The 26,737-nt window shown below is 53.0% G+C and overlaps 3 protein-coding genes across 4 annotated transcripts in view; all 3 read left to right on the top strand.

Moving 5' to 3' along the window:
• The first annotated feature begins 277 nt into the window (after positions 1-277).
• STK40 (serine/threonine kinase 40) lies at positions 278-22,376 on the top strand. 2 transcript variants are annotated; one of them, XM_069875371.1, is made up of 12 exons: positions 278-395; positions 6,580-6,692; positions 9,043-9,162; positions 10,110-10,195; positions 10,815-10,958; positions 12,016-12,243; positions 12,459-12,511; positions 14,701-14,816; positions 17,956-18,100; positions 19,042-19,161; positions 19,450-19,534; positions 20,312-22,376. In XM_069875371.1, the coding sequence occupies exons 3-12, from the start codon at positions 9,051-9,053 to the stop codon at positions 20,528-20,530; spliced, it is 1,308 nt and encodes a 435-aa protein (XP_069731472.1). In that variant the 5' UTR covers positions 278-395; positions 6,580-6,692; positions 9,043-9,050; the 3' UTR covers positions 20,531-22,376. The 2 variants fall into 2 exon arrangements, with proteins under 2 accessions (XP_069731472.1, XP_069731471.1); XM_069875370.1 differs by lacking the exon at positions 6,580-6,692 and having other exon boundaries at positions 323-395.
• Positions 10,325-26,737, top strand: part of C23H1orf216 (chromosome 23 C1orf216 homolog) — a 281,686-nt gene continuing 265,273 nt past the window's right edge. Inside the window, exon 1 of the mRNA XM_069875395.1 lies at positions 10,325-10,329. The gene's annotated coding sequence lies outside the window, so the exon portion shown is untranslated. The remainder of the gene's footprint in view (positions 10,330-26,737) is intronic.
• On the top strand, positions 23,072-26,697 carry EVA1B (eva-1 homolog B). Its single transcript, XM_069875389.1, has 4 exons — positions 23,072-23,219; positions 23,743-23,807; positions 25,670-25,780; positions 25,864-26,697. The coding sequence occupies exons 1-4, from the start codon at positions 23,077-23,079 to the stop codon at positions 26,262-26,264; spliced, it is 720 nt and encodes a 239-aa protein (XP_069731490.1). The 5' UTR covers positions 23,072-23,076; the 3' UTR covers positions 26,265-26,697.

Genomic DNA, 26,737 nt, shown 5'->3' with positions numbered 1-26,737 from the left:
GGAGTCGCCCGCCCCCTGGAGTCGCAGCCAATCAGCGCCGAGAGTCCTCGATCCGCAGCCAATCAGTTTTCGTTACTTGCTTACCGATCAAAGCCTAGCTAGTCCCGCCCACCCCGTGGCTCTCGGCCAATCGCAGCCGGCGCTCGCTCAGCCCTGCCAATCAGCGCCGCGAATCCTCGCGCCTCGACTGTCAATCAAGGCCCGCTCCGCCCCCCCGCGCCTTTCCACCAATCGCAGCCGCAGCTCGGCTCAGCTGGCCAATCAGCGCGGCTCTTCCCCCCTAGCCGGGGGCGCGGCGTGCGCGCCACTTCCGGTGCCGGGGGTGGGCGGAGCGGAAGCCGCGCCGGGCCTGGGGCTGCGGAGGCGCCGGCGGCCGCGCCGGCCCGGGGCCATGGGTGAGCGACGGCGGGGCCGGGCCCGGGGCCGGGGAGAGAGGGGTTGGGGGCACGGGCACCGCGGGGAGCCGTCCGCAGCCCCAGAGGCGCCTCCGCTCGGCCGAACGCCGCGGCGGGGCCTGCGGGCAGCGCCCTCCCGCCGGTCCCGCCGCTCCGAGGAGCCGGCCCCGGGGTGGGGGAGGCCGCGCCGAGCGGTCTGTGCGCGGGGTGGGGCCGTGGGGCTGCGGGGGGAGTTAGCGGGGTCGGTCGGTAAAGCTCCTGTGGTGCTCCGGTAGCGGCGCGGCTCGGCCTTGGCCGCGCAGCCGGTGCGGGGCTTCCCGGAGGAGCCGGTTCCCTGTGCCCGGGGCCGGTTCCGCTTTCGGTCTGGGCAGGGATTCCTTAGGGACTGGCCGAGGGAGCTGGTTCTTAGCGCTCGAGGCCGGTTCTGCTTTCAGTCCGGACAAATTCTTTATGGACTGGCCGAGGGAGCCGGTTCTGCTTTCAGCCTGGGCAGGAATTCCTTAGGGACTGGCCGAGGGAGCCGGTTCCCTGTGCTCGGGGCCGGTTCCGCTTTCAGTCCAGGCAGGAATTTCTCAGTCGAGTAGTTTGGGAGCTCCATTCCGAGGAGGAGGCTCGTGGGGCTGGGCTGGAGGCCGTATCCCAGAGCCAGCATGAGGAGAACCCTGAGGTGTCACAGCTTGAGCTGACCAAGGAGGAGAAAAGAAGGCAGCTCGGGGGTTCCCTGTGTTCCCAGCCCCTCCTGTTGGCTGTGGCCTTTGGAGCTTCACTGCTGTGGTGTGGGAGAGTGTTGCTGGTCTCAGCCAGCTGTCAGAGCAAGCCTGTGGCTCCTCACCCTGACAGGAGGGCTGTGAGGCTTGGCTTGTTCCTGCCCGCCGCCCCCTCCTCTGGCACTGACAATTCTTTGCTCGTTTAGAGCCTTAAAGCGTAGGTTCAACATATTCTGCTGTGTACAGGGGTGCTGGGTGCCTTAGGCTCTCGTCTCGGGTTGTAATCTCATGTCTGGAGTGGGGTGGAGAACTGAGAGCAGTGCCCGATAGGAATGGTTGGACTTGGTGATCCGGCAGGTCTTTTCCAACCTGGTGATTCTGTGATTCTATGTGGTGGGGCCGAGCTGCCAGCCTTTCGCTGCAGGAGAGCAGGTTCCCTTCGGAGCAGAGAAGAGGAGATCGGGGTCACAGGGTGCCTGGGTGGGGGGTAACTGGGCACAGCAAGGCTCACCCACAGAATGGGTTTCCCCAGTTCTACAGTGGTTGCGCTGCCTCCTTTTCTTGTTTCTCTGTGGCATCCGTGCTGCTGCTTTGATCACATAATCACATCACTAAAAAGCATCCTCCTTCTCAGCTGCTCTTCATCCTCAGGATATTGTGGAATCATCTCCCTTTGCAGACACACAGAGGGAAACTTGGCAGGCGTTTTGCTGCTGTTCGATTAGGAGCAGCTCTCTTAATTCCACCTGAGCTGCCCACCATGCTTAGCTTGAACCGGGGATGCGTTATCTGCAGCCGCGCTCTGGGCTTTTACAGGACTGGAGGAGGATCCATGCCCTTTGTGATTTTTCGATGTGAAAACAGTCTTTTTTTGTCAGTCAGATACACTTTTGTAAGCTTGCAATGGCTGCTTTCATGCTACAAATGAGAGTAACGCTTGCATGGCAGCAGACGTAGATACTGTAAATATATTTCTTCCTATCTAGTCAGGGCCAGATGAGGAGATTATCGTTAAAAACAGCAACCGTGCCTCCCTGTAAAGAAAGTGTCAACACGTGTGTGAGTCACGCGATAATCCTTGTGCGCACGAGGGAAGTTCTGCTGCAATGGATTTGTAGAATATTAAGTGTACATAGTAACGTAAGCTGTAAATGAAAAATAACATCGCGTCATACAGCTCCCACCTCGCAGGATGATGATGTCGAAGGGAATGGCTGCCTGCACCGGAGCAGCCCAAGGCAGGGAACTCGTGCGCTAGGTGAGGGCTGCGCTCTCGGGTGCTGGTGGAGTGTGGCAGTTGGGTTTCCAGGCTGTGCTTTGCTGTAGGTGCCCCTGCCTTGAGGATGCTGGTGGTTTTTCCTGGTGGATGTGGCCTGGGCTCAGCAGGAAAGGGTTAAGGTGGAGCTGGTGTTTGTGTAACCAAGCAGGGAACTCCCAGAGATGAGTCCTTGGCTATCTCATGTGTTGATGCATCACAAGGGTTTAAAGAAAGCCCAGCTTGTTGGTTGCTCTCACTGTAATTATGTTGCTGGAATCCTGTGCTTCAGAGTTTCCCCAGCTGCCTGGGGGAGCCACGAAGGAATTTGCTTTCCCTGCTGTACGACTTGGCCTGTGGAAGCCTTTTTTTGTCCCTGTGAAGTTGGAATTTTGCAAGGTGAGGGCTGTAGGCAAGGTGCATGGGGCTCCCTTTGCACTAAAGCCTCTTGGTGCCAGCTCTGCCTTCCTCACCTACCCAGGGTCAAAGCGATCAGCAGGCAGGGCTGAGGAAGGAGGTTTTCCAGTGGGTGGGCTCGGCAGGCGCTGCCAGAGGTGTTTGTGTCTCCCAGCTTGCAGAGCTCTGCTCGCTCAGCCAGCTCCTGCTTTAGCAGGTGCCTTCTGATGGCGTGGGAGTGCCCTGACCCCTCGTGCTGCACCAGTGCCTTGGAATTCTTCCTTCTCCTTTGGTCAGAGAAACCCTGCCTCTGGTTTTGAACATACGTCTTGCTTAGGGAAGAAACTTGAATGGGTCTCCACACGTTTCCAAGAAATCTCTGAGTCAGGGCCCCGATGTATTTCTGGAGAAGGCTTCCCTTCCCGGAAGGGCTCGCACAGCGGTGCATGGGCTGCGCTGGCAGCTCTGAGTCATCCGATCAGCGCTTTTTTTATTATTGCTTCTCTTACAGAACAGTTAAACTTCCAAAGCCTTCACTGAAGGTGATGTTCCTGTGTAGCGAATCCAGCGTGGTGCTTTGCAGAGGGAGGAGAGCCCACCCCAGCTCCTCCTGCCTGCATGCCCGGGGTCTACCCAGCAAACATTCCCTGTAATCCCCCAGCCAGTGACTCCTCCGCAGGCCTGGGTGATCCAAACTCTGCCTGTTCTCGGGGAAGCTTTTCCCCTGGGAGTCGAGCCTGTGTCCCTGGGAGCACTGATGACTTGAGTCTGAGCTGTCCCCAGCCAGGTTTGCCTGGGGAAGGCGTGTGGCAACACTCTTGGCTTGCTGCCTCTCGCGGTGATACCAGCCTGCTTGTTCCTGCGCTGGGACGCTGGACCATACTCCAGGTTTTGCTCATTTAATGGTCAGGTAGGTTTTTAGGTCGTATCCAACATTGCTGCTCATGAACTGGAATCTGCTGAGAGCCAGGCTTCCATGTGAACTTTGTTTAATCATTGCTGATAAAGACTGCTTAGTGTGTTGTTTGGGTGGTATGAGGTGCAGCCTGATACTGCTCATTCAAATATGGGTTTTTAGCTGCGTTTTTGCAAAAGCTGAGGCCAGTGTTGGCCATTGCTGGTGATGGCTGAGAGGAGAGAGGGCAAATGGGACAAAAGCCTCTGCACTGGCTCTTCCACTTCATCCTGAATGCTGCAGCACTTTGTTCCCAGAGAAGATAGCTGGGTAGAGATGCTTCTGTGTCAGGTGGCAGCTCTTCTGTCTGGGGTGGGAGATGGGTAATTCACAAGTACGGAGCAAATACCAGGCTTCCCTGGGTGCCGCCTCCCTGCTGCTGAGGTTTGAGCGCGGTGACGAAGCCCAAGGAGCGGTGATTCATGTGTCCTGTGTGCACGCCCGAGCTGGCCACCCAGCAGCCCTGCCTGCAACTCCCGCGCAGCCCTGTCCTGTTTCCACCTGCAGCCTTTCAAGGTCAGGAGCAGTTTCAGGTGCCAAAGTGCTGGCAGTGGCACAAGCAGGAGCTGCTGCTGTGACATCTGGGCTCCCAGAGGCCGGTTTCCTTTTGGGGTGCGAACTTCTTGCTGAATGATCTTGTCCTTGATACCCTGAGCTTCCAGCAGACACTGGTGGGCTCCATCATCCACTGCTGGTTCGCAGCTGCTGGCTCATCCCATCACCCGATTTCAGAGACCAGCTGCCGTGTGGCAGTGGGGTGGGACAGCTCCAGGGCTGACAGTCACCACTCTAGAAAGAGTAAATACTGACTGACTCATCGTGTCCCCTTGTTGCAAGATAAAACAACAGAAAGCACAGGAAGTTCTGAAGTCCTCACCACAGGAAGGACATGGATCTGTTAGAGCAGGTCCAGAGAAGGCCACAGAGATGATCCAAAGGCCGGAGCACCTCCCATACGAGGACAGGCTGGGAGAATTGGGGTTGTTCAGCCTGGAGAAGAGAAGGATGCGGGGAGACCTTGGAGCAGCTTCCAGTGCTGAAAGGGGCTCCAGAAAAGCTGGGGAGGGGCTCTTGATCAGGGAGTGCAGGGATAAGACAAGGGGGAAGGGTTTTCAGCTGAAACAGGGGAGATTGAGATGAGATCTTAGGGAGAAATGTTTTGCTGTGAGGGTGGAGAGGCCCTGGCCCAGGTTTCCCAGAGCAGTGGTGGCTGCCCCATCCCTGGAGGGGTTCAAGGCCAGATTGGATGGGGCTTGGAGCCCCTGATCCAGTGGGAGGTGTCCCTGCACATGGAGGGATTGGAACTGGATGGGCTTTGAGGTCCCTTCTGAGGGATTGGAACTGGATGGGCTTTGAGGTCCCTTCTAACCCAAACTATTCTATGAAAGCAGCGTGGCAGTTGTATCAGCTGCTCCAGTGTTTTAGCGAGTTTCTGCCCTGCTGAGTAATCCTGTTAACGCCTAAAGGTACTTCTTCTTTTCCTGCTCCAGCTATTAGCTGTGGCTGCTGGACTGCAGGACCTGCTGGTTCTTTAATCGGAGATGAAAAGGGCAGTTTCCTTCTCTCTTGTTTTTCTTTGTTGTTGTGCTGGGCACTAGAACATTGTGCAGTAATTTGGGAATTAGACAGTTTCCTTCAGCTGCGTAATTAAAAGATGTTACATCTAGGTCTCCAAAAGTATTTGATTAATAATTCTATTAATGGCACAGCTGGCCCAGTGAGAAGCTGTAGACACGTCTTCAGTGAGATATTTGATGTATTGCATGCACCACATGAAAATTAACGAATTTTTGTGCTAGACTGATGACTTATTGTCTGTGTGAGACCATTTGTGTCACAGATGGTGGGACAGGAGCGGGGGCGGTTAGATTCAGTTTTTACCATTTGGGTTTAGGGAGAGGGGGTGGTGAACCCCCCACATCAGCATCCAACAGTCCTGTCCCTAGGAGTGCTCTAAAGGCTGAATGGTTTTGTTACGGCTCTTCTGCAGAGATGCTGGAGGCACTCTCTTCAGACTGAACCTGCTGAGGATAAAGTGATAAATACTTTTTTTGCTCTTGAGAACAGGAAAGTCCCAGCTGTCAGCAGGGCTGCCTGTGGACAGAAGCATTGCTGCAGGGGATGCTCTGCACTCTTGGCTCTTGTGGAGATGTTCTAAATTCCCAGTTTGGGGCTACTTTAAATCCCAGCTGTGCTGCAGTGTGACCACTTCACGTGTGGGGCTCCAGTTACTAAGTATTTGCCCTCTGCTCATTGTGTCTGAGGAGGAAATCCTTGTGCTCTACAGTAATCCCCTCTTATGTGCTCTGAGCAAGCCTGTCCTGGGAAGGCTTAGCTACTCTGGCGTCAGGAGATGAAGCAGCAGCCCATTTGCTGTTTGACGGCGTTAGGTGGTGGAGCAGGGACGCTGCTGGCCAAGCGTGTCGGGGTCCAGGATGGTGGATGGCTCGTCGGACACGTCTGGCTCTGGGTATGAGCCCTGATAGCTGCTGTGGGCTCGTGTTGCCACTCACAGCAGTGGGGTCATTTTAAACCGTTTGGTTTATTATGGCTTTTGTCTAAAAAGTCATGCTGCATGGTGGAGGTTCGAATGGAGAGCGTGTTTGTTTCTGCTCTCACATCACAAAATCCCTTTTGAGATCGTTGACGCTCGTATTTTTCTTGCTGCTCAAGGCTGTGTCTGTGACGCTTTGGGGACTGAACTTCAAGAGCCCTTTTATTCTCTCATGTGATATCAGGAGCTTCGAGCGCTTTCTAAGCCAAAATAAACACAGCTGTTGTGAGTGGCGGAAGTTATGGTGCATACCACGTTATCGTAATCAAGAATAATCCAGAACCACAGCATCAAGTGTATCTCATTTCACATTACAGAGTCCTCGACCTTTCGACCATCCAGCCTTCTCCAAGGTGATGACTTCTGTCTCCTGAGACGTTGGAAAACCTAGTTTGGAAGAAGAGTAAAGATACAGTTGATGCTGAACTACGTGAGTCCTTAGATTATGTTGTTTACGATAACGCTGTTTGCACCAGCGATTCCTATCCAGCCCGGATTGCACAACGGTCGTTAGCTCCGAGTTTCTGTGCAGTGGGGTTTCTCCAGTGGAAATCTTACTCATACATTTCCAGCAGGGATGAGGATGATGCAAGGAGTGGAGAATTTTATAAGGCACAATCAAATATTGGGTCAGGGATGCAGAATGAACGGAACCAGGAGTGTGTGGTGCTCAGGACTTTGTTCTGCTCAGCTTGCTGGGCCTGGTAACGCCTCTGTTGGAGGGGCTGATGAAGGTTGGTAGTGCAGAGGTGCAAAGTCTGCTGTCAGGCTTCTCCTCTTATCTCTGGTGCTATCTCTGATCCTGGTGACAGGTGCTGCTAGCTGGATTAATGCAGTGACATCACTCTGGTGTCCACACAAAGGGTGGGACTGTCAAAGAGTAAACTCCATTCAAAGTGTGGTGATCTGTCAGTCTCTTAAGTGGCGAAACACTGGGACTTTCATAAAACAAGTAAGTACAATCCCAAAATATTTTCCTAGTCTGTTGTAGTAATGCCTTAGGGAGGGCTGCTGGGGATTGCTTTTGAAATGCTTACAGTAAGAAAATAGATCTGTTCTCTGTTCCACCTCTGAAAAATAAGTCAGAACCTTTGAAATGTCAGCGCACGAGCATTTACGTTGAGATAGAGTCTTACATAGTGTTCTGAGAAGCAGCAGCTGGAGGCCCCGGGGCTGTTTAATCTGGAAAACAGGAGTGTGAGAGGAGACCTCACTGCTTTCTGCAGCTCCTGAAAGGAGGTTGGAGCAAGGTGGGTGCTGGTCTCCTCTCCCAAGGGATAGGACAAGAGGAAGCAGCCTCAGGTTGTGCCGGGGAAGTTTAGATTGAGTGTTAGGAAATATTTCTTTACTGAAAGAGTGGTGAAGCACTGAAGAGGCTGCCCAGGGCAGTGGGGGAGTCTCCATCCCTGGAGGGGTTCAAAAAATGTGTGAATGTGGTTTAGTAGGTACAGTGAGGTTGGGCCAATGGTTAGACTGGATGAGCTTAGAGGGCTTTTTCAACCTTGGTGATTCCAGGATTCTGTATTTGTCTTTGGAACTCTTTTCCAAGAAGTGAAGATGAAAAGGAGGTGTACTGGGAACAAAACTCCAGTTTGGTGCTGATTGATGCTTGCAGTGAGGGTGCAGCACGTGAAGGCCTGGCAGCAATCACGAGAGGTCCTTTTCCTGCTAAACCAAAACAAGACTTATTTGAGGAAGAAGTGTTGTAATCACGGAGTCTTGAGTTTGTTTGGCCCTTTCGGTATTGGTTCTGCAATGCCACCTCAAATCCTCTTTAGATATCTGAACAGCAGAAAATACATGTTGGAAATCAGGTTTTTTTCGCTACCTGAATAAGCCATAGTTAGTTGAGCTTTTAGTTGTTTGTGCTCGATTGTAGGGATGTGTGGACCTTGAATAAACGCTTGAATGCAGCACGAGATTCACATCAAGTAGATTTAAGTTGTTCTTTGCATGGAGTGGCAGTGCAAGAGGGCACACGTCTTGGCTCCACGGTGTTTCCTTTCATTGGAATAATCAGTCAGAGGCAGGGAATAGCGTGTTAAACCTAAACACAGCATCACATCCTGCATGTGGAGACTGAAGTGATGAGTTGTGCATGTTAGGCTCGAATTTCAGGGGGTAGATGGAGATGTTAAAGCCTAAGGAGGTGCAAGGTGGACACATTTTAAGACTCAAATTTTTGAAAACCCATTGTTCAATTAACTGAATCTCATCATGACTGCCATGTTTGTCTTCCATGCCTTTGTTGAAAGAGGTGAAAGATATCGTTCATTTTTGTGGTCACCTATTTTTGTGCATTCTTGGCTGTTTGAGGAACAGACTGGAGCCTCCCGAGTTACTCAGCTGACTGCGATGCTGAGCATGAAGTTCTCCATGAGGGAACCCACAAAGGCCCATTGGCTGAATCGGGAGGAGACACCGCTGCAGAGGGATAACTTGGGCATTTTCTTCTCAAGTTTTTTTGGGATCTGTTAATTTGCAAACTCGTTTTTGCTGTAATACAAGCCTTAATTATTTTGACATGTTCCCACTGAGTGTCTCGAACAACTGTTCTGGGGAATGTTGCTTTGAATAATGAGGCTGATTTATACCATCAAAAATGCTTTAAGCTTCCAGCCCACGACAGGTCTATCAGTAATGAGCCATGGCTGGTCTGTGGAAACACAAGTAGGCAGAGACATGAGCGCATCCGTAGGTGAAGGCTTTCCAGTACGAAACAAGGGGTAGTACAAGAAATGAATTCAGTTGCTCATCAAATGTGATCTTTCTCTTTCAAGAGCCAAGGATGAAGCGGCGAGCATCGGACAGAGGAGCTGGGGAAACATCCACTAAAGCAAAAGCTCTTTGTACAGGGATTTCTGGAAACAATGCCAAAAGAGCGGGCCCTTTTATACTAGGTAAGCAGGGAGGGGGTTCTTCTTCAGTGTTCAAGGTAGCTACTGATGGCAAAACTGAAAATAAAAGCACTATAAAACGAGGCAAAGCAGATGTGTAATGATTGCAATTCCCTTGATGAGGCAGAGCAGCACCCTTGGAGCTTCTGCTGCTCATCAGACCAGGTTTGGAACACTAACAGAGCAAGGCAGGTACAGCTTTTAAGATAAATGAGACCTTGCTTTTACCATTCTTTTTTTAAGCTACGTTCTTAAACTTTGTTAAAGAGCAAATTCTTTCAGGCTATTTTTTTTTGTTAAAGCTTTGGGAAGGTGTTCAGCCCTGCTTGCCTGGAATATGCTGTCAAATCAGCACATAAACAACTTAATAACGCAGTGGTGGTCATTCTATGCAGTGTGTGCCAAGGCATGACCACTCTCCTGGCTTTTAAGAGTTGCTAGAATAGTTGTTAATTCAGAACTAGTTCTATAAACTGCCAAAAACATGGACTTCATGCAGAAACCAATGGATAATCAGTTGGGAGCTGATTAATTTAAATGAGGAGTGGAGAAGGTGTGTGAACTTGAAATTTGGGCTAACCCGCATGTCTGTGCAGCCCCTGCAGAGGTGGTGGCAGGTTCAGGTGTGGCGAGAGCAGTTGCCATGGGTGTTGCTTGTAAATGTAAAAGCTATATTGTTCAAACGTGTAGAAATTTGAATTTATGAAAACAGCTGTGCCCTGTGTAGGCTTCAGTGTTTCTCCAGTGAACGAATGAAACGTTGTCCAAAAAGGTTTGAGTTCAATGCCATTGTTTTTCTTGAGATCGTAATTCGTGGGAATGCTGTTGGCCTGAAAAAAAGGGAACTTAGTTTAGGCTAATGTAAACTGTGTGACACTTGCATACTGATGTAATGCTGAATTAGTCATTGCTTAAAGGAAAACAAGTCTCTTTTTGCTTTGTGCTGCTAGGTCCGCGCTTAGGTAACTCCCCCGTGCCAAGTATTGTTCAGTGTTTGGCAAGAAAGGATGGGACAGATGACTTTTATCAGCTAAAGGTAAGCAAAATGCAGGGCTTCCAGGCCTTCAAGGCTCTGTAGCTCTTGCAACAGAAGCTTTTGCAGCAATGTGTGGTGTTGGCTGAACCAGTGTGCTGTCAGAAACAGTTGCTGGAACTTCCCTCAGCGGGGCGGTTCTACCAGGGGTAGATCTGGTGTCAGGATTAACCCTGAGATGAGCCGCTGTGCTGCTCTGCTCTGCCTAAAGACGGGGAAAAAGCTGAGGCCCTGGCCCAGGTTGCCCAGAGAAGTAGAGTCTGCCCCACCCTTCCAGATGTTCAAGGCCAGGTTGGATGGGAGCAACCGAGTCCAGCGGGAGGTGTCCCTGCCCATGGCAGGGGGTGGAACTGGATGGGCTTAAGGGCCTCTTCCAACCCAAGCCATCCCATGATTCTATGAAAAATCATCTGGGATACTTTTCAAGAAGCCACCTGAGCCACTTTGCTGCATTAATCAAGCTCCTGCTGTGCATTCCATGCAGATGTTGAGCTCAGACAGCTTGGTGGCAACTATGCAAGCATAAGAGTAATTACATCAGCTGTTAACACAAGTGAATATGTTAACTGAGAGGGGTTTGAGGGCATCGGGAGCTGTAAAAGTCTTTTCCCTTTTCCTGAAGATTCTCACCTTAGAAGAAAGGGGTGATAAAGGAATAGAAACCCAGGAAGAACGACAGGGCAAGATGCTGCTGCACACAGAATATTCCCTCCTTTCCCTGCTCCACAACCAGGAAGGAGTGGTCCATCATCATGGGCTCTTTCAGGTACAGCTGCTCACCATCTGGGTGGGGGGAATGACAGTGATTGCCATTGTCTTGAGCTGCTTTTGTTTGATGAACAGTTTGTACATTAAACAGTGTTTAATGCTGACCCTGTCCCTGTGTGTCAAAATTTAGCAGCACACTGCTGGGATTAACTGCTGCTGCTTCACATAAACAAGTTCTTGGCAGGGGCTTTTGGGAGTTAAGTGGAATGTAACAGGGTTTGGGATTTGGGAAATGTGAGAACGTTCAAAGGTGGGCTGGGGTGCTCTGTAGTGCTCTGCTTATTGTTGTGATGATGCACCTGGGCTCTGGTGAACCCTGTATGGTGGAACTCCATAGCCTATGTCCCTCCTTTACAGAGAGGAGAAAGCTGCTTCACTGACAAATCAAATCATGGCCATAGAACACCCTTTAGAACTGAATTTGTGCTTCAAAGTCTCTTGGTGACTTGTGAAGTGGGAAAAATTGCCAGGAAGCTGTTTCAGCGAGTTAAACTGGTAAATCAGTGTCCCAAGTTGAAGGAATTGTGCTGCTGCTAACACCTTCACGGATGTGATGGACTGGTGGGAATTACTGGTTAGGATGTTGGTGCTGCCTTGCTTGCTGGTTAATTTTTGTCGGTGGACTTTTCACTTGAGGCCACATATGCTGTATGTAAAATAAACCAAAGTCCCACTCGGTTGTGTCCTGCTGCATGTTAGGGAAGAACTGTTAATTGTGTCTTAAGATTTCTGTTCTTCTCACTATTAATGTCTTGGATCCCTCGTATTCATAGAGTTTGTGCCACTGTGGAGGTTTTCTAGGTGTTATCTGAAGAGGTGTGTGTATGTGAACAGCTGACACTGAGTCAAACAGCATTGACTTTCTCTGGCTTTGTTCAGTAGAGATTGTGTATCTTCTTTTTGAAATCCCAGCTGAGGACAAAGATCAAGCCCTGTGATTGCATTTGCTTATTTTGAGATCACCATGTAGTTATTTATTCTAGTGCTCTGTGTGTGTGTACATTATGCTCCAATAGCTTCCCTCAACTATTGCTCATTTGTTTGCCTCCCTGCAGGACCGAGCTTGTGAAATTATAGAAGACCTAGAAGCCAATAGAATGGTCAGAAAAATGAAGAAGCGCATTTGTCTTGTGTTAGACTGTCTCTGTGCTCACGATTTCAGTGACAAAACAGCAGATCTGATCAATCTGCAGCATTATGTCATTAAAGAGAAGAGGCTCAGCGAGCGGGAGACTGTAGTGATATTCTATGATGTGGTACGAGTGGTAGAAGCATTACATAAGGTGAGCTTTTCTTATCCCTTGCAGCGCTGGAAGCCTGCTTTCCCACATTGATATAATAGAGGTTTTGAAACTTCCTTGTGGGAACAAGGTTACAGAGAATGAGTGTCTAAACTGTTTCCCTGTAAGAGTGCATAGTGCTTTTGGCCAAGTATCAAACTTATACTTCTATAACAAACATGCTTTTGCTCGTGTTAATACTATTGTGTGTTTTACAGAAAAATATTGTGCACAGAGACTTGAAACTAGGAAACATGGTGCTAAACAAAAGGTGAGTCTGCTGGAGAGCTGCTGTTCTGGCAGTAGCCTTGCGTTTCTTCCCTGAAACAGGTTTCTATTAGAAGCACAACCGACGGCAGCACTTGTTGAGGGTGCTTTCGTTTGAGAAGCGTAGGGGAAATGCTTAGGGTATGATTTAGTAGTGCACACGTACGGTTGGACTCGATGATCTCAAAGGTCTTTTCCAACCTAGTGATTCTATGATTCTATGAAATACAAATTTGAAGTTATACAAGGTAATCTCAAGAAATGAGCTGATCCCAGCCTAGATGGTGTACTCTGTGTATGTATGTATATATTAAAATGTGGTAGATGGTTCTGTTCACATAATTCCCTTTCCATCATGCTGAAGGAATTCCCAGACTGCAATCTCTGCTATAATCACAGCAGTGTTAAATCTTTGACTGCTGCGCTGCTCTGTTTTTGCTAGCAGTATAATATTTACTTATCTACACAACAGTTCTTCTGTCTAGTCTGTATTTGTGCTTGAAACGGCTTCCTTGTTCCCCTTAGCTGGTTTGGTGCAAGCCTCGGTTTATGATTCCCTGGTGTCCAGCGTGGATGCTGTGCAGACACAGGAAGGGCCAACCTGCTCAGAGTGGGGAGAACAGTGTCAGTGGGGCACGAGGTCAGCAGGAGCAAGAAGCAGCTGGGGGTGCATGTTTGGCTTTTGGGGCTCCTTGGAGTTGTTTTAGTTGTCCTGGGTTATGCAGTTTAGTTGGCAAGCTGGTTCTAGTTCAGTTGCTCTGCTGTGTCCTCCAGTATTACATTACTGACTAAATATTTTGCGCCGACTTTTAAGAATGAACAGAATTCATTGTCTTTTCACACTGCCTGGTTTTCTGTGGAATGAATGAAATGCTGGAAGGCTTTAGGTCTGCAGGCTTCCAGGGACTGTGCAGAGTGTACTAGTTCACTGTGGTCACTGCTTGCTTTTTTTTCTCTTCCCTAATGCTGTCCGAAAGCAAGTACTTTTCACAGTGAGGTTGAGCTTTTCGGTTCTCCCTGCTCCCCCAGCAGTGAGAGGTTCTCACAGCTGCCTGTAAATTGTTTCGAGTTGTGTCTATAGAGTTGCTTTAAAATAAATCTGCTGGCACCTTTGATTCTCCTTCTTGCTAGGAAGAGGCAGACAAAGGTTGCCACTTTAAAGCATCCACTCAGAGCTTCCCCTCTTTTCTGGGCAGCATGTGGAGTGGAGCATCCCTCAGAGAGACACACAGAGGGGCCCCCGCTAGCAGGAAAGGGGAGGGATTTGAAGATTTGTGAACACACTTCCAAAGTAATTCCTTATATTACATGCTATGTTTGTGCTTTTTACTAGCAAGACCATCAACTTTGAGGAGAAACTGTAGCCTTTATGGCAGTGAGTCATGTGAAAGGGTGGGTGAGGCTCAAGAATAGATCACCATGGAGAGGACCAGTCATTTGGGCTGAGCAGAAATGTTTGTTCTGTTCCAGTGCTGCTCACAAAAGAGCCAGGTCTTTTCTATTGATTGGGGAATGAAGGTGGCTGCTTGTCGCTGCAAAGTCCAAACCAGGCATGTTACACCCTAGTGAAGATCCCTCAGATGTTGTCCCCTGCAGGATGTGGTTGTTAAAGCCTTGCAGGTTCTCCACTTATCTAGTGTAGTAGTTGGATCACATTTCAGTGACTAAATAAAACCAAGCAACCCTGAATGTTTTAGTGCTCCGTAGAACACTTGGTCTTTGAAATCTTTAACAAATCCTGCAAATTATTTTTTCAGCCAGGGGAGTCCCTTGACAGTCAAAGCTAACACTTCTCAGACACAAGTCTGTCTGTCTTAATAATCAGCTCTCCACTGCCAGCCCACACGTGGTTTTATTTCACTTGTCTGATAGATATGCTGGAAATATTTCTTGGTCGTTTTGACTTAATTCATGCTCTCAGGCTTTCGTTGTGTAATACTTTTCAAGGATATAGAAATCTGCTAGGCAGTGGTTTTCTGCTCAGACTCTTACTCCCCCTGTAAGAGTCTTGGAAGCTGTGCTGATAGGGTGGAATCCCTCCCCGCTGAGACGGAGCTGATCTTGCAGCTCTGCTTGTCTTCTCCCAGCACTTCAAGCTGCCCAAGAAGCCTGGTAGACACCTCTTTTCTAGTGTTTGCTTCCTCTTTGTGCCATTTGGCTCTTGGTTCACTGATGCCTTCTGATTTTCCTCAGGACTCATCGAATAACCATAACAAACTTCTGTCTTGGAAAGCACCTCGTGAGTGAAGATGACCTGCTGAAAGACCAGCGAGGGAGCCCTGCCTACATCAGCCCAGATGTGCTCAGCGGTAGGCAGCCCCCTCATTTCATCTCTTTGTGTCTCTTGGCATTCAATGCAAACTACCTAGTTCCGTTCCAGTATGTAACATGGAGCCTCTTAATTAGGGTCCGATTATGAGACTGGGTCTGTTTTGTTTGTTGTTTTTTTTTCGCTGGGAAAGTATGGAGGGGATGAGCGAGTGTAACTATTTTTCTTAAGGCTAGTCTCAACTTCAAAGCTAATTAAAAGCTCCCCGCGTGTTCCTAAATAAGTCCAGCTGCAGACAAGATGTTCAGTTTCCCACATCTGAATCTTGTTCCTGAGGTTTTCCCTTAAGCTGCAGGTAAATCCCTGGGCCAAAGAGGCAGTCAATCCAAATCCCACTGTAATGTCAGTGTATTCCAGGCTGTACACTAAGAGGAGCAGTTGCTGCAGCTGCTGCTTCCTTCAGAAGGGAGCTATTGACCCTCCAGGCAGCTCCTGAGCCGATGGAGAGGAGTTACTTAAAAGTAAAGGAATGATGACACCAGGCCAGAGCAGCAGCCAGTTTGAGCTCTGTCTTGTCTCCAGCAGTCTGGCCTGTGCCTTGTCTCCTGGAGAGGAGAAGTCTGGCAAAGAACAGCTTTCTCTAACGTTCTCCCACCTTTTAACTGTTTGCAGTGCGTGGGGCTTTCAGAAACAGATGTGGTTTCTGTCCGTTCAGTTGCTTCAGGAGCGTCCTTTTCAATGCACTCTGCTGTGCTGGTGGTTGTGGGGCAGGCAGTGGGTGTCCTGTTTGTCAGGGCAGTGAACCCAGGCATTGTTTAGGGGGTAGATTTGGAGGTATCGCTGCTCTCATCCAGGTGAGCTTGATGAGTATGAAAGGTGCATTTGGAGTTGAAACTGTGCATCAGAATCAGATCTCTTTCTCGGTCTATATAGATACCAGTAACTGTATGTTAGTTCATGTTGTGGAGTATTCCTTGTGAGTACAGATAAAATTTCCTCTGGATGGAACTGAAGTGCAGGATGCAGTCCAAGATCATCCCTCATGCATCCCAAAGGCTAAGAGTGATCCATTAACAGGGCTGAGCTAGCATTAGGATGATGGGAAACTGCCTGGAACTGTCACCAGCACCAGCTGGTTCTGGACGAGTCAGCAGCACCACTCACAGGTGTGCACACAGCCGGTGTGAGAGCCAGGATCCGTGACCATCTATCGCGTTTATTTATGTGAGGATAACATCTGGGATACTGGAAACACCTCTGCTGAAGATTTGAGTTGTTCCGTTATGGTATCCCAAGCTGCTGGGTTTCAGAAATGTCCTCCAGGAGAGCCAGACTGGAAATTCCAAGCCCCAATGGATGCCCCTCATGAGATTTGCTGTCAGGTTCATAGGCAGGAGCAGTAAATGTAGTTCAGCTCTTCCGTCAGGATCTGCCAGGCAGGTTTGAGGTTGCTTCCCTCCTGGGCCAAACTAAGCCAGGAAGGGAGCAGAGGCAGGCGGGGAGGTGGAAGGGTGTTTTTTCCAGGCCATTCCTGTTCTGCAGGATATCCTGAGGCCCTCGTAACCAGATGGATGTTGCGAGCCAACTGCTCTGCAGGAGCTTGGAGCAGTTGTAGCTCGAGTGGCTGGGGTCTGGTAACGGCTGCATGGAGCTGCTCCTTCCTGCCCATGCAGATACTGTTCTGGCCTAGACTGCGGCCCTGTTAACCTCCCTGCCAGCTCGGCTCAGCTCCAGGCACCTGCAATTCCTCTCACAGCTCTCCTGTTGGTGCGTGGACTGGCCTGTCCATAGCCCACACACCACAGGGCACTGAACAAGCCGCGTTTGACTTCACTGACAGCAAAAGCTGTTCAGGATCCTGTAAGGAGCAGCCTTCGTAGCCGCACTGCATCCTGCAATAGCACCACCTGCACTGACCTTCAGGTGCAGTCGCTCTGCTCTCCATCTCAGATGTCTTTGGGAGCAACCCTTCGCCACGAGGTCTCTGTGCAGCCTCATCCTGCGCTTGAAAACACTGTTCCGAAATGGCTCAGTCTGCAATTCCCCTCAAAGCATCAAGGGAAGAGTTACTTGAGGACATCTCAGGCTTCACCACCACCTTCAGACTCTGAGCATCCCTCTGTCTGTATTCCTAATGCTCCTGTGCAAGAGGAAGCTAAAACGCCTGAAGAATTAATCACTGGTTTAGGTCTCCAGGAGAAGCTGTCTGCTGCTAAGAGATGGCTTGCATTTTATGGCTGCTGAAATGTCACAGCAGGAAAAGCTGGAGGAGGAGGGAGAGGTGCCTTTTTTTGAGCATATAAAGCGAAGAATAATTAGTACAAATAACAAATGCTGCAGCAGTGACTCACTACATGAGTCAGAGGAAGTCATTCCCTCAGTCCTGTGCTGTGGTACGGTGCTGGAGTTGAGGTTCTTGACACTCGTGCATGCTTATGTTTGAGTTAGTGTGATTGAAGGGGCTTTAAGGCAGCCTTTTCATTGCAAACAGGGCTGCAGAGTAGCTTTCAGGAGTGCCCCCGTGCAGGAGAGGCAGCAGTTTGTGCCCTCCTCAGCTTCACAGCAGGCTCCAGTGGCCGTGTGCTGGATCCACCCCCAAGGCAGAGTCCTCTCTCAGTGGGCTCCATCTGAGCCACGTGTGGAGAGTCTTAGACAGCACTTCCACATGAATCTCTGTGCAGCCGCAGTGGTGAGGTTGGCATCGGTCTTGGACCACATGAAGAATACTTACTCTTCTCATTTCCTACTGTCTTGTACTTGCTGGCCTTTACGTTTTCTTCTCCTTTGTCCCAGACTTGCAGCAAGGCACATCTGTGGCGCCTGCAGGGCTCGGGCTCCTGGCGATGACAGCCTGCAGGGATGGCAAAAGGGAGGGAAGCGTGAACTCCAGCACAGTTGTTCCAATCCCTTGACACCCTTGGATCACATCAAGGCCATTCAGCCGGGATAGGAAAGGGAAGACATCCGTGTGCAGATGACTAATTTGCTTATTTGCAGAGGATGTACCTTTGAAAGAGGTTCTTGGTGCCATAGGAAGTCTCGAGCATTTTGATTAATGCCTAGGAAAAAGAAAAAAGAGTGTATGCAGAGGTTGTTGCGGTACGTTTCATGCTGCTGGTGGGCCGCAGAGGTGAGCGGTGTCGTAAATCCTGTTGCTTTTGTCTCCTTGCTGCCTGCAGGACGGCCGTACCGAGGAAAACCTAGTGACATGTGGGCGTTGGGCGTGGTGCTCTTCACCATGCTCTATGGTCAGTTCCCCTTCTACGACAGCATACCTCAGGAGCTCTTCCGCAAAATCAAGGCTGCCGAGTACACCATCCCTGAGTGAGTACAGCCCTTCCCTTAGTGCCTCTGCAGGAGGGGCGCTGGGCTTTACGGGGACAGCTGGAGCTGGAGAGGCCTCTTTTAGAGCCCTTGAAGGCCGCAGCAGGAATGGGAATAAAGACTGTGCAGTAGGCACCAAGGAAGCAGAGCTGGGACCTCGTGTACAAAGGTGAGAAAGGCTGCAGGGACAGGACCAGGTGGCCAAGAAGGCCAATGGCATCTTGGCTTGTAGCAGAAACAATGTGACCAGCAGGTCCAGGGAGGTTATTCTCCCTCTGGACTCAGCACTGGTGAGACCGCTCCTCGAATCCTGTGTTCAGTTGTGGGCCCCTCACCACAAGAAGGATGTTGAGGCTCTGGAGCGAGTCCAGAGAAGAGCAACGAAGCTGGTGAGGGGGCTGGAGAACAGGCCTTGTGAGGAACGGCTGAGAGAGCTGGGGGTGTTTAGCCTGGAGAAGAGGAGGCTGAGGGGAGACCTCATTGCTCTCTCCAACTACCTGAAAGGAGGTTGTGGAGAGGAGGGAGCTGGGCGCTTCTCCCAAGGAACAGGGGACAGGATGAGAGGGAATGGCCTCAAGCTCCACCAGGGGAGAGTCAGGCTGGACATTAGGAAAAAATTTTTTGCAGAAAGGGTCATTGGTCCCTGTCAGAGGCTGCCCAGGAAGGGGGTTGAGTCACCTTCCCTGGAGGGGTTTAAGGGACGGGTGGACAAGGTGCTGAGGGACGTGGTTTAGTATTTGATGGGAATGGTTGGACTCGATGATCTGGTGGGTCTCTTCCAACCTGGTGATTCTGTGATTCTATGAATCAACCTCCCCATTAATTCTGGGATGTCTGAGAGCAATAGTAGCTCCTCTGGTTCCTGTGCTCCCACCACATTCATCCTGCTGCGGCCTCTGCCTGCTTCAGGCACTCGGTCTCACCGTGTTTCTCTCTCCCAGGGATGGACGGGTCTCAGAAAACACTGTGTGCTTGATCCGAAAACTTCTGGTCTTGGATCCACAGCAGCGTCTGACAGCTTCTGAAGTGCTGGATTCTCTCAGCTCCATCATAGCATCCTGGTATGTGCGAGGGGGGGAGATGGGAACATGGCGTCTCCAGCCGCAGGCTGTGTTATTCCATCTGTGGCCAAAGACAGCTGCCAAACAGGACACCAGAGGAGGATCTGAGAACTGCAAAAAAGCCTTTAAATCCTGTCTCTCAATCGCTGGTGTCTGTTGATGGATACAACTGGCGCGGCCTGTGCAAGCAGTTGTCGTTGTGACTGAGGTTGGAGTCTGGAAAGCAATAACATCACAAAACAGTGCTGGTGGGGGTACAGGAGTCCCTAACGCTGTGCTCTCCCTCAGGCAGTCCATGTCCTCGCTGAGTGGCCCTCTGCAAGTGGTGCCAGACATCGATGACCAAGTGGCTAACCCCGAAAACCCCCAAGAGGTAGGTTTTCCTCCTTTTTTTCTCTACAGAACTGCTTTTCTGTGTCCCTGTGCCAAGCGTGTCTGGAATGGAAAGAGGTGGCAGCCCCCTGTGGCCCCCAAGCTGGTGAGGGGAGGGCAGGGAGGACCCGCCTGCGGCTGAGTCCATCACAGTTTTGTGCAGCGGAAGGAACAGCTCATGCTGCCGGGTCCAGGAGCTGCATCCAGCTGTCCATGCTGCCTTGGGAGTGAGCTCGCCAGCCCCAGGTTGCTCCTCTCCGAGCAGCTGAGAGTTCGCACGCGCTGGGAGAGGCGGGAAGAGGTAGCGGCGTTAGCTCAGGCTCCCCTGTGAGCTCTGCAATAGGAGCAAACATCCTGTTTTCTCGCCAATGTGTTTTGTGTTGGAAGTGGTGGCCGGTGACCTCACTGCCTGGGGACGGCCTTGCAGGAGCTTTTGGAGCGATTGCGTGTAGGGGCGATGCCTCAGCCGATGTTGCTATTGGAAATCCCTCCCCTGGGCTCGAGGGGATGTGAGAACTGGGGTCAAACAGCTGCAGCCCCTCAAATAGCTGGCAGGGCTGGGCTGGGCTGGGCTGCATCAGAACAGAGACACTGGGACTTCCAGTCCCTTTTTCCTGGTGGCACTGGTGACGCGTGGGGAGTCCTGCTTGTACACCTGGCAGCAGGTCTGGATCTTTAGTTAAGACTCCAATTTTCCCATGGTAGCTCAGGACCGTTGGAGCGGGGCTGTGGGGCCTTGCTGGTCACCATGACCCTGACGGGGTGTTTTTTCTCGCAGGTGAAGGTGACGGAGGAGTGCTCGCAGTACGAGTTTGAGAACTACATGAGGCAGCAGCTGCTCTTGGCTGAGGAGAAGAACACCTTGCATGAGGCCAAGAGCTTCCTCCAGAAGCGGCAGTTTGGGAACATCCCCCCAGTGCGACGCCTGGGCCACGATGCCCAACCCATGAACCCTTTGGACGCAGCTATCCTGGCCCAGAGGTACCTTCGGAAGTAGCTTCCCACACATCCGAGAGCACAAGCACCATCCTGCAGTCTGCCTTTCACGTCGCCTACTACAGCTCAACAGCAATACCAGTGTCCCGTGATGGAGAATAATGTAGCAATTCTTCTGAGCTCTGTTCAGGGACATGCACTCACACTCGCTCTGGAGAGAGAAGACTTCTGAAAAAGCTAGTTTTGGAAGCAGCAACCTCTTGGCATCTTCTGGAATCTGTTTTTTAAATCAAAGCCTAGATGACTAATCTGCTTTTAATCATGACTGTAATCTACCTCTCTTGTCTTTTTAACCATGCTGTTCTCTGGATCGAGCAAAGCCTGTGGGAAAGAAGACTACCAAGGGTGAAGCTGGTTTGCTGGTGTAAGAGTCGCGGCTGTGCAGTACGGAGAGTTGACTGATTGCATTCGCTCCATATGGTTTGAATAAGCTTAGATTTATCGGGGTTTCTTGAAGAATTTCTTGAAGCCTCCCACTTCCCTTCATCTGCATCAAATCTTTGTCCTCCACGTGCCACCCAGTTTGGCTCTGATGTCCAACCCTTGGTGGCCGTGGGTGGGCTGCAGCGTGCAGAGGCCTTTGTGAGCGACACGAAGAGCTCCTGAGTAGCTGGTGGAACTGGGGCTGCCCAGAGAGCCCGGCCACCACCTCAGGCCGAGTCGTCCTTGCAGGCAATCGCTGCAGAGAATCGGATCTTGTTCGCCGTTCAAAGGTTTTGCAGGACTTGGCCTGGCGTGGCCTCTGACCTCTTTCCCACCTTTCACCGATTCTTTTAGTTTCGTAAGGATGTATGATTTAATCTTAATTTTCAGTAGCTTATCTAAGGTGCAGTTAAAATTGCATTAATTCTGATTTAGCGTTTTCACACTTCAGTTGTGGTACAGATATAATATATGAGTTATAATGTGAAAAAGCTTCCCAGAATATCTGCCTAGAATTAGGAAGGGGCTGGCTGAAGTCTCTACTGTATTTGTTCCCCAGTTTATCTTGCCATGCTGACCTGGGGCTGCATCTGCTGTCCCTGCGTGGTGCTGAGGCGGGAGAAGGATGTCCCACTTTGTCACCTAATGCCACTGGAAGAGCGTTTTGACCTGTGCCGAGAACAGCAACGATTGTTTCTGAGCCTCATTTTGTGAACTGGATGCCTGTCTTGCCAGATGATCTGTTCTCGCACAGAGGTCCCAGGGCTCAGTGTCCCAGGCAGCGGCTCTCTGGCTGCCTCCTGCCCCTGCTCCCGGCTCCAGCGTCACCCTCTCTTGCCAGGGCACGAGGAGAGGCTGCTGTGGCCTCAGCTGCAGGGTCTGGCCCTGCTTTAGGGGGTCAGCTCTGCCCCGCAAGGTGAGTGCAGGCAGGGAGCGAGTAGCAGATCTTGTAGCACGTTGCTTTCTCTTCCCCAGAGCCGAGGAAGCAGAGTGCGTCCAGCCTGGGAATCCTCCAGCTCCTCCTTGTTGGGGGCACAGGGATTGACCTGAAACTCCTTGGCAGTGTCGGGCATTACGTCCTGCTTGGCAGCAGCAGGCAGGCAGGGAATTGTGAACACTAATACAGACTAGAACAGTTGCACCAACCCCAGCCAGCTGAGCCAGTAGCCTAAAGTCTTAGCCTTATTTATTGTAAAGATGGTCACTGTCCCAGCACACCCCGGCGTGTTCTCCTCAACCCCCTGGGCCACCAGCAGCAGAGCCGGGACCCCAGCCCTTAGCACCCCTGGGCCTGGCCCTGAGCTGGGGCCCTGCTCTTTCCGTCTGGTTTTCTCCTGTTTTGCTCCCACCTCATCGTTTTTCTTTTTACCCAAAGTTAAAGCAATATTCTGGGGACTCTGCAAGGCTGCATCATACCCAGTATTCCCGCACACCGGTCATCGCCAGTAAATCACACTTGTACGGGAGCAAACTGGAAGAGGGGGTGGTGCTGGGGGTGCGGGTGGAGGGGCCGCGCGGCGGCAAGGAGCCTGATGTAAGAAAAAAAAAAAAAAGAAAACAAAAAAAGAAAAAAAAAGAGAAAAAAAAAGTTTGTATAAAGACATTATTTTTGTACTACATCGAAACTACTCCTGCATGTCGGCAATAAAACTTCATACCGAGAGCCCGGAGCGCAGCAATCCCACTGGGATGGGGAGCTTGGGGGAGATGTGGGGAGGAGGGCGCAGTGGGGAGCAGCCCCCCCAGGGGCCTGCAGCCCTGTCCTGCTCTGGGGTGAATGCTCTGCTCGGCTCCCCCCATCAGGCTCTGCCTCTGTGGCTCCTGTTCCAGCCTGGAGTCGTCCACTGGGCCACTGGGGAGAGATGTTGGATCCTGGGGGTCTAACCCTGATGCGTCCAAGGCTAATGGATGGGGTTGAGACCCCTGCATGCGCCCTCGCCTCTGTCTGGAACCGCAGTCCAGCTGCTGTGGGTGGGCTCTGATGGGAACTGGGTTGCTCCATCCCTGCACAGTCCTGCAGGGCAGGATCCTGGAGGCTGCCTCAGGAACCTCCTCACTCTCCCTGTTGTGCAACGTGTCGGGGCTTCACCAGCTGAGGCCCAGGCACAGTCCCACCAGCTTGGGATGCTCGGATGGGATCCAGCCCCACCAGCTCGAGATGCTCAGGTAGGATGCAGTACCACCACCCCAGGATACTCAGATGGGATCCAGCCCCACCAGCTTGGGATGGACAGATGGGATCCAGCCTACCAGCTCGGGATGCTCAGGTAGGATGCTGTACCACCACGTTGAGATGCTCAGGTAGGATGCGGTACCACCACCCCAGGATACTCAGATGGGATCCAGCCCCACCAGCTTGGGATGGATAGATGGGATTCAGCCCTACCAGCTTGGGATGCTCAGGTAGGATGCGGTGCGACCACCCCAGGATGCTCAGGTAGGATATAGAACCACCGCCCTGGCATGCTCAGGTAGGATGCGGTACCACCACCCCAGGATGCTCAGATGGGATCCAGATACCACCACCTGGGCACAGCCAGGCCTGATGCCGCGGGATGGGCGCTGGGCATGGCCGGGATGGGGCTGACGCTGGCGGGCAGCTCCGCAGCAGGGCTGAGCGCAGCGTCCCGGGGGAGCAGGACGAAGCCGGGCCCCGCGCCCCACTCAGCGTTGGGCTGGGGCTGCCATTGGCTCTGGCGGGGAGCGTTGACCGCCAGCCGCCTCCAAACTATTTCCTGTTGCTGCGGCGTTAATGCTAAACAGACCTTTCTCTCTCTTCCCTCTCTCCAGCCAAAGTGCAGCGAGCTCCTGCCGCCTCTCTCCCTCCTGCCCCGCGCAGGAGCCGTCACACCCCGGTGAGTCCCAGCCCCACCAGCGCGAGGGTTAGGTCGGAGGGGAGCGTGGGGTGGATGGGGCGCCCCGAAAGACCTCGTCACCCGCGTCCCCCCAGCCCTGATGGCTGCAATGAGGTGTCCTGGGTCCAGTCTGTCCTGTCCCTCGTTGAGGCAGCATGGACTGGTGCCTGGGGACGTGGAGTTTGGGGATATAGGGACCAATGCCTGAAGATGTAGCGACCAGTGCTTGGGGACATGGGGATAAGTGCTTGGGGACACAGGGTTTGGGGAAATAGGGGCTTGTTCCTGGGGATACAGAGTTTGGGGAGGCAGGGACCAGTGCCTGGAGACACAGGACTGGGGGACACGGGTTTTGGAGAAATGGGGACTGGTGCCTGGGGCTGCAGGGCTGCGGGAGACATGGCTCAGTGCTTGTGGATGGAGAACGCAGGGCTCAGGGGTTGAGGATGCAGAGCTTTGGGCTGCACGTCTGAGGGCTCCGAGCTCGGCACTCGGGGCCAACGAGGCTCAAGAACCCCGAGCTCGGCGCTTGGGCTTGCAGGGCTGGGTGCTCTGGTGATCCCGCTGTGGTGCCCCAAGGGTCCAGGGCAGCCCTGGTCTCAGCGATGGGGACTCATCGCTCTCCTGCACAGCACGATTTACCCACCGCCTGGAGCCCAGGCCACCAGCTCCGGGGGTCCCTGGAGCTCCCAGCCTCCCCTCTCGCAGGGACAGGGGCTGGTAGTGGGGCTAGGGGCACCAGAGCCCTCCTGGGGACACTGCTGGCTGTGTTTGGGGGTGTTTCAGGGTGTTTTGGGGTGTTTCAGGGTGTCCCGGACTGTCCGAGGGACGGTTTTGCTGATGTGTCACATTTTCTGCATTTCTTTCCTCATTCCTCGCTCTCTGGGGCTGTTTCTGGGAAATGAGCTCTCTTCCCCCTGCCAGGATTGGGCTGCATCCCCTCCTGCCCAGCCAGCCCCACGGCCCTGGGGGTCACCGCACCCCACAGCTGAGGGGACCCAGCCCCACACCAGCAGCGGGGGCAGCGGGGGGCTGGTGCTCAGCCGCCTGGGGAGGAGGAAGCTCACCCCTGCCCCCCAGCACATGGTTTCTCATGGAGAAGATGGGAGATGGCACCTATGTCCCATCCCGGCACATTCCCATGGGACAGAGCTGAGCTGGAGCACCTCCCGTACGAGGCCAGGCTGGGAGAGTTGGGGTTGCTCAGCCTGGAGAAGAGAAGGCTCCCAGGAGACCTTAGAGCAGCTTCCAGGGCTGAAAGGGGCTCCAGGAAAGCTGGGGAGGGGCTCTGGATCAGGGAAACGGCGAGGGGGAAGGGTTTTGAGCTGAAAGAGGGGAGATTGAGATGACATCTTAGGGAGAAATGTTTTGCTGTGAGGGTTTGGAGACCCTGGCCCCCATCAACTCCAGCCACCCCACTGGCCTTTGCACCTTAGCTCGGTCGTTGCCCCCTGAGCAAACAGCCAGGGCTGGAGCCGGGCTGGGAGCAGCTCTGGGACATCGCATGGGGAGCACCCCGGGGGTGGCTTGTGGGGAGCCCTGGGGACCCCAGCCCTGCTCCTGCACTGAGCAGACCCGTATCCCGCGTCCCCACGGCTGGGGCGCAGGATGGGAAGCTGCCCTGGTGCCACAGAGCTGCTTTGACGTAGCGTCCTGGAGGAACCACATCTGTCCTGGTCCTGCAGGAAGGACAGGGGGGTGGTAGGAGCGGGATAACCCTGGTTTGGCACCTGGTGGGGCTGGGAGGTGGCCAGAGCAGCCTCGACGGCGGATGAGTCCTTGCTCCAGCTCGGGGCACGGGCAGGAATGGCCCCAGAGGGGCTGGGGGCTGCATCCCTTCTCTCAGCCGCCGTTTCCCACAGATGCTGAGCACGCACCGTCCCCGGAGACGTTGAGCGTGGCCGCGATGGAGAGCCGCCGGCGGGACATGGAGCTGCTGAGCAACAGCATGGCCGCGTACGCCCACATCCGAGGTGAGCCCAGCCGTCCCCCGTCCCCACCGTGGGCCCCGTGGCCGGCACAGCCCCATCCCTCATCCCCTCTGCTCTCCCCGCAGCCAACCCCGAGAGCTTCGGGCTCTATTTCGTGCTGGGCATCTGCTTCGGCTTGGTGCTCACCCTGTGCCTGCTGGTGCTGCGCCTCTCCTGCCGCTTGCCCGCGCGCCCCCCGCCCTGCCCGCGCGACCTCAGCGAGGACGAGGACGACGACGACGACGAGGAAGACGAGGACGCTGTTGACCGCCTAGCATCCGAGTCGCTGCTGCCGGTGACCGAGATCCCTCTGGAAAGCCACGGCCCCGGGGACGGCGCGCTGGCCGTCAACGTCTTCGCGTCGGCCGAGGAGCTGGAGCGGGCGCAGCGGCTGGAGGAGCGCGAGCGCATCATCCGCGAGATCTGGCGCAACGGGCAGCCCGATATCCTGGGCACCGGCACCATGGGCCGCGTCCACTACTACTGAGCCCCAGCCACGCCGGCTCCGCGCGGGACGGCAGGCGATGCTGGATCAACCCTGGGAGCCACTTAGGACCCACGCTGGGGCCGGGAGAGGGGAACGCGGGGGGATCCCCAGGGCCAGAAGGAGACTCCTCTGCCCGGTCTCGCTGCCCTGAGGTTGGAGAAGCCACCCTGGAGCATCCAACCAGCCAGACCCTGGTGCATCCCTGGAGCTGGATTTGCCCCTGCGGGACACGATGCACTTTGAGCCATTGGTACGACTGCTGGCGCCAGCCGAGCAGCCCCAGGACCTTGTGGGGGGACAAGGACAAGGACAGGAACAACCTCGCTGGGCTCGGCTCGGTGCTGGAGGGAACCCAGCACCGTGGGTTGCGGTTGGGCTTTACGTCTGCATAAGCTGTGGGGTCTCACCCCAAAAACACGGTGCTTTACCCACCGCCTGGAGCCCAAGGTCTCTGCGTGCACAAACGATGCTGG

Source organism: Phaenicophaeus curvirostris, chromosome 23 (assembly GCF_032191515.1).
Source record: "Phaenicophaeus curvirostris isolate KB17595 chromosome 23, BPBGC_Pcur_1.0, whole genome shotgun sequence".
NCBI lineage: Eukaryota > Metazoa > Chordata > Aves > Cuculiformes > Cuculidae > Phaenicophaeus > Phaenicophaeus curvirostris.
Note: the sequence above shows the minus strand (reverse complement) of the source record. Positions and strands in the feature narration are given on the sequence as shown.

Bases quoted from the DNA above. Each gene is read 5' to 3' on its own strand.
- STK40 (XM_069875370.1), top strand. The intron at 12,244-12,458 runs GTGAGCTTTTCT...TGTGTTTTACAG, and splicing joins TGGTAGAAGCATTACATAAG to AAAAATATTGTGCACAGAGA. The intron at 12,512-14,700 runs GTGAGTCTGCTG...GATTTTCCTCAG, and splicing joins AACATGGTGCTAAACAAAAG to GACTCATCGAATAACCATAA.
- EVA1B (XM_069875389.1), top strand. From the start codon at position 23,077: ATGCTCGGATGGGATCCAGCCCCACCAGCTCGAGATGCTCAGGTAGGA. The intron at 23,220-23,742 runs GTAGGATGCTGT...CCCTCTCTCCAG, and splicing joins TACCAGCTCGGGATGCTCAG to CCAAAGTGCAGCGAGCTCCT. The intron at 23,808-25,669 runs GTGAGTCCCAGC...CGTTTCCCACAG, and splicing joins GCAGGAGCCGTCACACCCCG to ATGCTGAGCACGCACCGTCC.